This window comes from Triticum aestivum, chromosome 3A, assembly GCF_018294505.1.
Source record: "Triticum aestivum cultivar Chinese Spring chromosome 3A, IWGSC CS RefSeq v2.1, whole genome shotgun sequence".
NCBI lineage: Eukaryota > Viridiplantae > Streptophyta > Magnoliopsida > Poales > Poaceae > Triticum > Triticum aestivum.
The window spans coordinates 607,841,253-607,855,152 of NC_057800.1; the positions used below are offsets into that span (position 1 = coordinate 607,841,253).

The window sequence follows — 13,900 nt, forward strand, 5'->3', positions numbered from 1 at the left end:
AAGCAGCAGCAACATTCGCCGAATGTGTGGATATTTCCTTCTTGACCGGGAAGGTCAAATTTCAGCATTGCTCTCGTTCTTGTAACCAAGCAGTGCATGTGCTAGCGAACTTCAATTTTTGTAATAAGTCTTCTCTTAGGTGGATGGACGAGCCCCTGGGCTGTCTAGTTTCTAAACTAGTTGACGATGTAATTCCTCTTTTAAATTAATAAAGTTAGTCATGATGGTCTTTCTAAAAAAAGGACTCGTTGTCGTGTCTCGAGGCCTGCTCAACGAGTATAGCACAGGACTAGTTGGCAACTTGGGTTAAAAGAAAGAAACGGAGCTTGTTTTCGTGCGGGAAGGGAAGGTGAGTGGAAGCGAGTACTGTAGGAGCCTTGAACCCGTCCAAAAACCGGCTAGACTGGTGCGTGCTTCCTCACGTTGGCGACGACCAACTCCGGAGTTTTGAATGGACTCGTACAGCGGCAGCTGCCACCCATCCGAGGAACCAACCTGTACTATATAAATACACCGGCGCGCCTCAGTCACGGCACCTCGATTCCAAACGCGAGCCACAGGAGAACGAAGGCGAAAGAGAGAAAGACATTCATTCACAAGGGCAGAGCAGCCGGCCGGCCGTGGGACTGTGTGAGAGGATCGAGTGTTGGTTAGCTTTCCAGCGAGAACGAGAGAGCAAATAAAATGGCGCGCGGCCTTCTGGAGGTGCATCTGGTCCACGCCAAGGGCCTCTCCGGCACCGATTTCCTCGGTGAGCATGCGTGTTCTTGGCTTCCATTTGCTCCGTTCTGTGTTCGGTTGTGGACGGAGATTGAGTTTTGTGCTTGCCATGTTATGTGCAGGGAAGATCGATCCGTATGTGGTGGTGCAGTATCGGAGCCAGGAGCGCAAGAGCAGCACCGCCCGAGGCCAGTCCCTGCTTCCCTTCCACACAGCTCTGTTTTCTTGGTTCCTCTTCCTCGTCTCTACCCTGCTCCACGAAAGTATATTTTTGCTGAACGAAACAGTCGCGTTCTGTAATGCAGATGCGGGGAGGAACCCGAGCTGGAACGAGGTGTTGAGATTCCAGATCAACTCCTCCGCGGCCAACGTGCAGGATAAGCTCGTCCTCCGGATCATGGACCACGACAACTTCTCAAGCGACGACTTCCTCGGCCAAGCAACGTGAGTAAATTCTTCTTACTCCCAGCCGCGAAGCATCAGCACTTCAGCAGCTAATTGAATTGAAGTGGCAAATCAAAGACGAAAGCAAGATCTGAACCCCGTTCTTGAATATGGTGCAGGATCAATGTGACCGACCTGATCAGCATGGGCATGGAGAGCGGCAAGTCGCGGCTGAACCCGGCCAAGTACAGGGTGGTCACCGCGGACAACTCGTACCACGGCGAGATCAAGATCGGCATCACCTTCACCGCCGCAAAGGTTGATGCCCATTCCCAGGTTGAACAAGACGGAGCACATGTTGGAGGCTGGATGCAGACCTTTCGTGAGCAGAAGGTCTGAGGATCCTTCGGTCGTGCATAATTAGTGGTGTTGGATGTGGCATGCTGCGTGGCTACTATGCCAATCGCATCACATGCCTATGATTGAATGATGTGATTGCAAGTGTATGTATTCTGCATTTTGTAGCACTTTAGATGTAGTCAGAACAGCTTAACTTAGCCAAATTCATTTATGATTAAGATTCTTTTGAAACACCATACATTCTTCATTGTTGGATTCTCCGAGGCGGCCGGCCCCTCCAACCCCTCCTTCCCTTTTACTGTCGCCGGTGCCTCCCCATTAACGACACAGGGTTGCAACATGTTGGATGGCATGAATAGATGCAAATCGACGTTGATTAGATACATAAGATTATCTTCTTTTAGGACTCCCCGTGGCTTTTTGGACGCAAACCCAAGAATATTGCACCTCTCATCTTTGTGGCCTCGACAAGAAAGAACTGAAAAATTCATGAGGCCCTCAAGGGGAACGCTTGGATCCTCAAGATCAGCCACATCGCGGTTCTCTCCGCCGCCCATATTCAGGGAACAAGAAACGGGTGCCCACCTTTTCTTCAAGTGTCGCTATACGATTCGGCTATGGAAGTCGCTCATTGAGTTGCTTGGTCTCGCGCACATGGATACGTCCGAGTGGCACATGGACGAATCCGTCTTTGAATGGTGGGACAAGAGAACCGACAACCGTAACCCCAACCGGCAAGCTTTGGCCTCTCTCATCATACTTGTCTCGTAGACCATTTGGAATGAAAGAAACGCTCGGGTGTTTCGTCATAAGAGTGCGCCACCGACCATCCTACTCGCCGCCATCGTCGACGAGGCCAAGCTTTGGGTGACTACCGGTGCAAAGAAATTAGGAAATATTTTTGCGGGCAAGTAATTGTCATGCCGTATCTGTGAGTGTGTTGAAAGACTCTAAACTCTGTTCTCTCCTTATTTAATAAATGAGGCAAATCTTTTGCCTCCATTTTGAAAAAAAAAGATTATCATCTCTCAACCCCCGTCTATGTATGTTGGATACAACAATTACTTTGTAATCGCCATGTTCGACAAAACCAATGATTTCGTCGTTGTTTTCGACCAATGAAAATTACTTGGGTCAGAGCACATGTCCCCTTTCCACTAGTAGATGTTGTCCAACATGACCAAAAGAACTTTGCTATGACCGGTGAGGGGTATATATTCGTTTAGCATCCGCGTGACTATGGTAATGCCTACGTTTTTTTCCGTTAGGTTGGTACAAACGCTATGCAATTACTTATTTGAAACACACATTTTCCTTGTCGGTATAAACTAGACCTATTGAGAACCCAACACCAATCTTCGTATATCTCAAGAAAGATGCTCAAGTAATTCTGTGGTGCGGGTTCCTCATGCACCGATGTTGGCTCATACCCATGGCGCCAATGAAGATGGGTTGCCATATCTGCTGGGTCAAGTCGCACTTTTGGATCTATGCACATGCGCCACTCCCATATTAGTTCGGTTTCAGCTTCACTCTCTGGCTGCTTGCTATATGCTAGCGTTGCATCATGTGCATCGATTCCATTGCCTGCGCTGCGCGTACCGCAGCACGAAAAGAGTAAGTGACCATCGAGATCAATGTACAGCGCTAGCTAGCACAAACTCGTTGCGGTAGCGAGATGGTTGGACCGACCTATGCCTCTGTCTCGCGGTCTGGCAGTGAGAGATGGCAGCATGCAATGCACATTTTGGGTAGCTAGCTAGCTAGCTGCATGCATTTGGGTAGGAGACGTCCATTTTGCTGTAAACTGTACGTCGTACTACGTGGCAGCACCCATCTTAGTATCTTAGCATCCACTGCAATATGAAAACTACTGCACCCCTCTGTCCTGCGTTAATATTAACTGCACGCGTGAGTCAAGTCCGGTCATTTTGCGTATATATTTTTCGTGCTATTTTTTTAGGTAAAAACATTAATTTGAACATTTCAGCACCATTTGGAGGTCTGGGGCAACAAAAAGCTGAGGAGTTTGGTAACTCGATCCTTAAGAAGATAAGAAATATTTCTTGAGCCACACATTACAACGCACATTTTTCATCAAACTAATCTTGGAGAATAAAGAAGGAAACAAGCCACAAACACATCACAGCAACCTGCAGTTTTAGCACAGAATCAACAGAAACACGTCATGTAATAACTAAGCTCCATGCATGCATATGATAACTAGCTCTAAAGAGTACAAACTCGATCTCATTCTCATCTCGATCCAACCATATGCATCATGCATCGATCTAGCATTGCATTCCAACACGCAGCATGCACACCAATTAACCCTAATTAGTGCCACATTGATCATCATTAGCTAGTAGCTTAGACTGGAGAGCTGGACGACATAGTATAGTACTGTACAAGCTTCGCTAGACGCTAGGCATGGATGGATGGATCGATATATATGTAGGAATCAAAGGGCTACCACACGGCGGCGACGAGTGCGGCGATGCCTACAACGAAGAAGACGCAAAGGGGCACGAAGAGCAGGACGTTGTGGGCGATGAACATGGCCGTCTCCACGTACATGTGGGCGGGGCAGCCGCTGAAGGCGACGGCGGCCGCAGCAGTGAAGGCGTCCTCGAGGTGGAAGTAGGTGAAGACGCTGACGACGTGCGTGAAGGCGGCGAAGGTCCAGCCGACGTGCAGCCGCCCCCATCTCCAGGCGTCCGGCGCGAAGGCGGCCACCGTGGTCGCCGCTGCCTGGGCGCCGGCGGGGAGCAGCAGCAGCAGCCCCTTGGCGCGCATGGTCGCCGCGTCCACCTCGGTGGCCGCGCACTGACCTCCCTGCGGCTTCAGCTGGGGCTGGAGGGTGACGGCGCAGAGGGCGAATGTCGCCGCCGCCCAGCCGAGAGCGAGGTGCACCTTCGCCACCGCACGGATGGCTCCCGTCGCCGCCCTGGAGCCATCTCCACCTGCAGCTGCTGCTTCACCGCCACCGGCAGCAGCACCACCTCCACCAGCATCCATCGCCGGCGCCGCACTTCGGGCTGTGCGTGTGGAGTGTGGTTTGTAGTGTGGCCTGTGTGTGCGCGCGCGCGGAGTGTGGCCTGTGTCACTGTGTGTGCCGAACGTGCAGCCACGGAAAATTCAGAGACGAGTTATTGGTGGGGAGAGGAGATACAAGTAGGTTAGGTTTGTAGCTTCAATCCGTGATAGCTACAGTTCGCAAGATGAGCAATTGAGGCATTGCCGTTGGCGTGAACGAATGGTAGGGTGAGGAAACTTCTCTTTAATTTCGTTTCTAGTTTCTCTTTGTCTCTCTGTGGCTTGAGAATTGGGCGCCTGCTAGGCGTCATCCGGATGATGTCAGTGGAAAATAAGCCGCCTCACCCACCGTTGATTTGCGTCAATACGATATGATTTGGGCCGCTGGATTCGCTGAGACTGGACCACGCCATGACTTCAATCCCAACCTGCACATTTCCCAGCCAGCAACGCACCATCACACAGGTAACTCTAGCCAGAGCCGCACTTAGCCGGCGAGCACCAGCTGCAACCCTCAGGCTGCAGCGGCCACGTCGCTCGCAACCTCACAACAAAACGCCCGAGGAGCTTGCCATACATTGGCCACGGCAGCAGCGCCGACGAGCTCCGGAGTTGCAGCAACGCCTCTACTGTGATCACCTCTTCAAGCACCATTGATGCTCCATTACTGCACCAGCGATGCTCCGGCCATCTGCATATGGTCCATTGCAGCGCAGGTGATGCTCCGATGGCTCGGCAATGCTCGATTGAAGCACCGGCAGTGTTCCCATTGCCAGACCATGCTCCATTGCACCACCGGTGATGCTCCGTTGCAACGTCGGTGATGTTTCGACAGTCCGACAAATGCTTCATTACAGCACCGACGATGTCCCGGCAGCCCGACGATGCTCCATCGCAGCGCCGGTGATGTTCCAGCAGTCCGACAAATGCTTCATTGCAGCACCAGCGATGTCCTGGCAGCCTGACGATGCTCCATCGCAGCGTTGGTGATGCTGTGTTGCAGCGCTGGTGATGTTCCGGCAGTACGCAAATGCTTCATTGCAGCACCGGCGATGTCCCGGCAGCCCGACGATGCTCCATCGCGGCGTCGGTGATGCTCCGTCCGGTGATGTTCCGGCAGTCCGACAAATACTTCATTGCAGCACACCGGCGATGTCCTGGCAGCCCGACGATGCTCCATCGCAACGCCGGTGATGCTCCATTGCCGGAGATATTTTGGCAGTCCAACGAGTGTTTCGTCGTAGCATCGGCGGAGTTCCATTGCAGCTCCATCGCGCATTGTGCAGCTCGGTGGCGCTCCATTGGAGCACCTGCGACTCCTTGCAGCAAGGATGATACTGCAACCTGGCGACCACGTTGACGCCCTCTCGAATCACGCCTTGCACGCGGTAGCGCCACATCTCAGCCCCGGCGGCCTTCACAGCAGCCCTGCGCTCACCCACGACAGGCTTGCAGCAAAGCCTTAGGCCGTCTTACAAACACCGGCCAGGAGGAGGAGAGGGGTCACACAGAGCTAGCAGCAGCCATGCATGGCGTTCGTGTGGAAAAGAAAGTACGAGAGGGAGGAAGAAGAAGTTGAGGATAAGGTTTGTTAAGGAGAGACGCATGGTTCTGGGCAGTTCACCGTGGACGCGTGGCAGGCAGACGAGGCGGCTGATTTCTTTCCAGAAATCAGCCGGATGGATTTAAGTGTTTCCCATATTATTGGTAGTCATAAAACTTGCGTGCGATGTATAATTTGGTGCTAAAACTTAAAAAATACGAGTTTTTAGTCATCTAACTTGTGTTCGGGTGCAAATACGGTCACTTCGGCAGTCTGCGCGCGTATCCGTCAATGGCATGGCATGCCAAGCATACACAGGCCCACTGTCAGCGACATATATTGCTTCAAGGCGACATGTGTTTTTTCACAGAACCCTCAAATTTATTTAATTATGAACAAAGGCCCTCAAATAAAATAAAAAAGGACGCAGCTGATCGATTCGAACCAATGACTATCTAATAATACACTTGCATGTAAATCCATCACACCAGCGCAGGTTCACCTTAAAAGTGGACTACTAAATATTTAATTATACACATATAATCCCCAGTGTAAAGTGAATGACGGGTGAAACACAGCTCGGTCAACGTGTCAAGTTTTCTTAAGGTGCCTGGCGGAACTGATCTCTCGACGTTGAACATGGCTGCACATCAGCTAACCCACTACACCAAGTACCTATTTGTTTTGAACATGGCCGAACATGAGCTAACCACTTCAACAAGTACCTACCTGTGTTCATAAAAAGAAACACGGAATTTTATGTTTTTGCAATGACGACTATTAGTATACAAATATTTTTTCTCAAACATAATTTCCACTAATAGAAAAAATTGTTACGCCTGAAATTTTTGAATTAAATGAGAGAAACTAGTCTAACAATACATGGACGTAACTTAAATTCTCATATAGGCTTCAATATCAGACCCTCTTTTGGGAAATATTTATTTGTATTATTCATGCTCATTTAAAAAATTGAATTATCTAATGTATTGTTCTCGGTGCCGCAACAATGAATTGGACTCACAACTTCCTATAGGAAGGAGTCGGGTTGACCACTGTACATGAAGCATTTATTTAAAATAATGTGTTAAACTAAATATATTTAGGCATTAAAAAATTTAATTCAAATTTTATTTCAAAATATCGGGTAAGAAAAACCCGGAATTGATGAGATATTTTGAAAAGCGGATTTTGCAGCCACTTCAAATGAAAAACAGGAATAAAAAATATTGCTCGTGAACAAATTTGTTTACGTTTTGGGTTAAATATTATACATTTTGGCGCATTTTTTCTCGAATTTCATTTGAAAATTTCTGTCAAGAAAAGATTTTTCAGAAACCTATATTTTGGCCGAACAAGGGTAAATGGAATCACGAAAAAATGTGCATTCGGAATAAGAGTAAATGTATATCCATATAGAGATGAAAATGTGCTTGGTAGAGTGGTTCGCTAATGCGGGCGCGTATATGAAGATGCGAATTTGAACCCCTACTGCGCCCTTTTTATATCTCATTTCTCACACCCACAACATGCTGACAAGTGCGACCCGAACGTGCTGATGACGGCTGCTGTGTATTTAAATATATAGCGAGGAGTGTTTCTGCGAAAAGACACGTACACATGTTGCACCAATTTGTTTGTCACCGACAGTGGGCCATGGCACCGCTCGCATGCCAAGCAAGTACAGAATATGTCCGGATACAGACAAAGTGACCGTATTTGCACGAAATGAAAGTTATGTGACCACAATTTTGTATTTTATAAGTTCTATAATCAAATTAAACATTAAGCGCAAGTTATATGACTCTCGGTGATATTACCTCGTGGCTTGACGACTAAGCGAAGTTAATGGCTAGCATGTACGTTTTCATGCATGGTCATGAGGATAATAAGATTCAAACAAAGGAGTTTGGCATGCGATGCATGGTCAATGATCTGAGATACTATTGCATGTGGGTAGGGCTGGGCATTCGGTATAAACCGAAAATTCGGTTTCTATCATTCGGTTATTTCACAAATTCGGTTAGCAAAACCAAAAACCAAAAAATGATAGCCCAAAATAACTAACTGAAAATTCGGTTAACCAAATATTCGGTTCAGTTTCTCTGTTTACACCGAACAAATTTGCTACAAGCATTTGTGCCAGCGGCACACTCTTATAGCCAAGAAAATTTGCCTCGTGTCTTCAGCCAGGCGAGGTGGGACTAAAGAAATAAGGTGTCTCTGGTTGTCTATTCACATGCGGACTAAGCATGCATGCACGTGGTCGGCCCATGGTCAAAGAAAGTTTGCATATTTTTAACAACGTCCAAGTTTGCTAGTGGGCACGCACATGGGCTAGTAGCAACGTCGAGGCCTTGCCCTATAAAAAAAACAACATCGAAGCGAGAAGGACAGCGCCGTCGCTCCACGCCAGCCTTGCATCTGCATTCTGACTCTCTGTGTCTCACGTACACGTAGTGTTCGGTTTTGTTTCGGTTAACCGCATTAGAAACCGAACCAACCGAACTTAGTTCGGTTAGTACAAGCAGAAACCGAAATTTCCTGTATTATTGACAAAAACCGAAATTTTGGTTTTTTCGGTTTCGGCTTCGGTCCGGTGTTCGGTTTTTTGGTTTTTATGCTCACCCCTACATGTGGGGCCTCCACTCACATGCATGCATGTTTCATGATTTTGTTGTTGTTCACAAAGCGTGGTTTCAAGTTATGTTGCGACACAAGATAATGCACATGCGAGCGGTACATTAGACAAGATTAAGCACACGACTTAGGGCATCTTTGGACCCCCAAAACAGATATGGTATTTGTTGACGCACGCGTCCGTGGACAATGATACGGGAGTTGGTCATCGAACCATGTCCTCATACATTTCAAACGGGACTTAAATAAACCAGGCGATTTTCATGCAAACCGGATTATTTAAACAAGACCACGTTCATCCCTTATATTTTTTGACACATTTAAACAAATGCATTCGGACCCTAACCTAGTCTAAATCTCCGTCGGCGCCTATCATCCAAGTCCTTATTGTTCCCCTCCGTGTCCATGTCCGGCGGCCGTGAGCCTCGGGAAGTGAAGGTGCGGTCGTCGGCGAGGAAGAGAGGACATGGGGCACGAACTGGCCCACGTGGACATGAGGCGCCGCTGTCTCCCATGCCCTAATCCTACTCGTCGGAGTCCGTGACCTGGGCGTCGCCGGTGGAGGTGAGGTCGACGATGGATTTGGATGAGCCGACATTATGGCTGTAGCGGTGCCAATGGCACGCAGCTGCCGGCGTGCTCGTCTACGCATCTGACGTCGTCACACGAGCGCTGCGCCCGCCACGTAGAGCGTCCGCTGCTCCTTGATAGAGTTTGGATTCTCCGCGACCATGGCCGCCATGGCCCCCTCACTGGTGAATTCTTTGTAGATTTGGCCCTCCGCCAGAGGGCGAAGTTGTAGCACTGCTCCTCCTGCGCCTGCCAGAACTCCTGTCACCGGCTTCTCGTCCATCATGACGGCGTCGAAGTGCGCCTCCGTCTGCTCCATGGTGAGGCCGGCATGTATTGGCGCGGGTAGGAGCGCCAGATCTTCCTCGGAGGCTGCCTCCATCGTCGGGTCATTGTCGCTCACCTCCGGCGAGCTTGCCGGCAAGCCTGCTTGTATCCTCCGTGCACGACAGCCCAAACAGCGGGCCACAAGGTCGGCCACCTCATGCTTCTTCTTCATGGAGAGGCTCTTCCACATCGCTCTCGGGCTCATGGTCATGCCGGAGGTGATGCAGAAAGGAGGATTGGAAGCGGGCGTGTTGTGGTGCGAATGGTGTTGGGCAAGGACGCGTTTAAATAGTGGGTGCCAGCCATGCGTAGCGGCGGTTTGTCTCAATGCATGCGCCGAAGTGGGTTTCCAAGATATGATTACTTGAACCTTTCCGAGCCTAAAATCTTGTACTAAGCATGAATTTTGAGTGTCTATCCAAAACCGTGAAACCCGGCCTCTTCCATAAGTGTTCTCTATCAATTCCATTACCTTATCCTTACCCATGAGGTTCCTACATTTGATCCTTAATTGAGCTAGGAGTTGTTTCCGGGCATACTCAAAAAAAGGAACCGCGGGGGAGACCGGAGGCGTCGGTGTGGTGGAAATGCTGACCTTCGCTGCTTGGTGAGGGGTTTCTCTGTCTGGACGGTGGGGCGAGCGTCATGGCTGGCCGCTGGAACACCCACTATGTTGGGGAACGTAGTAATTTCAAAAAAATTCCTACGCACACGCAAGATCATGGTGATGCATAGCAACGAGAGGGGAGAGTGTGATCTACGTACCCTTATAGACCGACAGCGGAAGCGTTAGCACAACGCGTTTGATGTAGTCGTACGTCTTCACGGCCCGACCGATCAAGCGCCGAAACTACGGCACCTCCGAGTTCTAGCACACGTTCAGCTCGATGACGATCCCCGGACTCCGATCCAGCAAAGTGTCGGGGAAGAGTTCCGTCAGCACGACGGCGTGGTGACGATCTTGATGTACTACCATCGCAGGGCTTTGCCTAAGCACCGCTACAATATTATCGAGGATTATGGTGGAAGGGGGCACCGCACACGGCTAAGAATATGATCACGTGGATCAACTTGTGTGTCTAGGGGTGCCCCTGCCCCCGTATATAAAGGATCAAGGGGAGGAGGCCAGTCGGCCCCTATGGCGCGCCAAGGAGGAGTCCTCCTCCTAGTAGGAGTAGGACTCCTACTAGGAGGGGGAAAGAAGTGGGGAGGGAGAAGGAAAGGGGGGCGCCCCCCTCCTCTCCTAGTCCAATTCGGACCAGGGGAGGAGGCGCACGGCCCACCTTTGGCTGCCCCTCTCTCTCTCCACTAAGGCCCATATGGCCCATTGCTTCTCCCGGGGGTTCCGGTAACCCTCCGGCTCTCCGGTTTTCTCCGAAATCACCCGGAACACTTTCGGTGTCCGAATATAGCCGTCCAATATATCAATCTTTATGTCTCGACCATTTCGAGACTCCTCGTCATGTCCGTGATCACATCCGGGACTCCGGACTAACTTCGGTACATCAAAACTCATAAACTCATAATATAACTGTCATCGAAACCTTAAGCGTGCGGACCCTACGGGTTCGAGAACAATGTAGACATGACCGATACACGTCTCCAGTCAATAACCAATAGCGGAACCTGGATGCTCATATTGGCTCCTACATATTCTACGAAGATCTTTATCGGTCAGACCGCATAACAACATACATTGTTCCCTTTGTCATCGGTATGTTACTTGCCTGAGATTCGATCATCGGTATCTTAATACCTAGTTCAATCTCGTTACCGGCAAGTCTCTTTACTCATTTCGTAATACATCATCTCGCAACTAACTCATTAGTTGTAATGCTTGCAAGGCTTATGTGATGTGCATTACCGAGAGGGCCCAGAGATACCTCTCCGACAATCGGAGTGACAAATCCTAATCTCGAAATACGCCAACCCAACATTCATCTTTGGAGACACATGTAGAGCTCCTTTATAATCACCCAGTTACGTTGTGATGTTTGGTAGCACACAAAGTGTTCCTCCGGTAAACGGGAGTTGCATAATCTCATAGTCATAGGAACATGTATAAGTCATGAAGAAAGCAATAGCAACATACTAAACGATCGGGTGCTAAGCTAATGGAATGGGTCATGTAAATCACATCATTCTCCTAATGATGTGATCCTATTAATCAAATGACAACACATGTCTATGGTTAGGAAACATAACCATCTTCGATTAATGAGCTAGTCAAGTAGAGGCATACTAGTGACACTTAGTTTGTCTATGTATTCACACATGTATTATGTTTCCGGTTAATACAGTTCTAGCATGAATAATAAACATTTATCATGAAATAAGGAAATAAATAATAACTTTATTATTGCCTCTAGGGCATATTTCCTTCAGTCCCCCACTTGCACTAGAGTCAATAATCTAGATTACACAGTAATGATTCTAACACCCATGGAGCTTTGGTGCTGATCATGTTTTGCTCGTGGAAGAGGCTTAGTCAACGGGTCTGCAACATTTAGATCCGTATGTATCTTGCAAATCTCTATGTCTCCCACCTGGACTAGATCCCGGATGGAGTTGAAGCGTCTCTTGATGTGCTTGGTTCTCTTGTGAAATCTGGATTCCTTTGCCAAGGCAATTGCACCAGTATTATCACAAAAGATTTTCATTGGATCCGATGCACTAGGTATGACACCTAGATCGGATATGAACTCCTTCATCCAGACTCCTTCGTTTGCTGCTTCCGAAGCAGCTATGTACTCCGCTTCACATGTAGATCCTGCCACAATGCTTTGTTTAGAACTGCACCAACTGACAGCTCCACCGTTTAATGTAAACACGTATCCGGTTTGCGATTTAGAATCGTCCGGATCAGTGTCAAAGCTTGCATCAATGTAACCATTTACGATGAGCTCTTTGTCACCTCCATATATGAGAAACATATCCTTAGTCCTTTTCAGGTATTTCAGGATGTTCTTGACCGCTATCCAGTGATCCGCTCCTGGATTACTTTGGTACCTCTCTGCTAGACTTATAGCAAGACACACATCAGGTCTGGTACACATCATTGCATACATGATAGAGCCTATGGCTGAAGCATAGGGAACATCTTTCATTTTCTCTCTATATTCTGCATTGGTCGGACTTTGAGTCTTACTCAATTTCACACCTTGTAACACAGGCAAGAATCCTTTCTTTGCTTGATCCATTTTGAACTTTTTCAAAACTTTGTCAAGGTATGTGCTTTGTGAAAGTCCAATTAAGCGTCTCAATCTGTCTCTATAGATCTTGATGCCCAATATGTAGGCAGCTTCACCGAGGTCTTTCATCGAAAAACTTTTATTCAAGTATCCCTTTATGCTATTCAGAAATTCTATATCATTTCTGATTAGTAATATGTCATCTACATATAATATCAGAAATGCTACAGAGCTCCCACTCACTTTCTTGTAAATACAGGCTTCTCCAAAAGTCTGTACAAAACCAAATGCTTTGATCACACTATCAAAGCGTTTATTCCAACTCCAAGAGGCTTGCACCAGTCCATAAATGGATCGTTGGAGCTTGCACACTTTGTTAGCTCCCTCTGGATCGACAAAACCTTCCGGCTGCATCATATACAACTCTTCTTGGTTCTTGCAGAAATCCATTCAGGAATGCAGTTTTGACATCCATTTGCCAAATTTCATAATCATAAAATGCGGCAATTGCTAACATGATTCGGACAGACTTAAGCATCGCTACGGGTGAGAAGGTCTCATCGTAGTCAATCCCTTGAACTTGCCGAAAACCTTTTGCGACAAGTCGAGCTTTGTAGACAGTAACATTACCGTCAGCGTCAGTCTTCTTCTTGAAGATCCATTTATTCTCAATTGCTTGCCGATCATTGGGCAAGTCAACCAAAGTCCATACTTTGTTCTCATACATGGATCCCATCTCAGATTTCATGGCTTCAAGCCATTTTGCGGAATCTGGGCTCACCATCGCTTCTTCATAGTTCGTAGGTTCATCATGATCTAGTAGCATGACTTCCAGAACAGGATTACCGTACCACTCTGGCGCGGATCTTACTCTGGTTGATCTAGGAGGTTCAGTAGTATCTTGTTCTAAAGTTTCATGATCATTATCATTAGCTTCCTCACTAATTGGTGTAGGTGTCACAGAAACTGGTTTTTGTGATGTACTACTTTCCAATAAGGGAGCAGGTACAGTTACCTCGTCAAGTTCTACTTTCCTCCCACTCACTTCTTTCGAGAGAAACTCTTTCTCTAGAAAGTTTCCGAATTTAGCAACAAAAGTTTTGCCTTCGGATCTGTGATAGAAGGTGTA

General features: G+C 48.0%; 1 protein-coding gene across 1 annotated transcript; it reads left to right on the plus strand.

Annotated features, from left to right (window-relative positions):
• The first annotated feature begins 549 nt into the window (after nucleotides 1–549).
• Nucleotides 550–1,578, plus strand: LOC123058780 (elicitor-responsive protein 1-like). Its single transcript, XM_044481463.1, has 3 exons — nucleotides 550–751; nucleotides 843–1,164; nucleotides 1,284–1,578. Exons 1-3 carry the CDS (start codon nucleotides 685–687, stop codon nucleotides 1,501–1,503), a joined length of 609 nt encoding a protein of 202 aa, XP_044337398.1. The 5' UTR covers nucleotides 550–684; the 3' UTR covers nucleotides 1,504–1,578.
• Nucleotides 1,579–13,900: the final 12,322 nt, after the last annotated feature.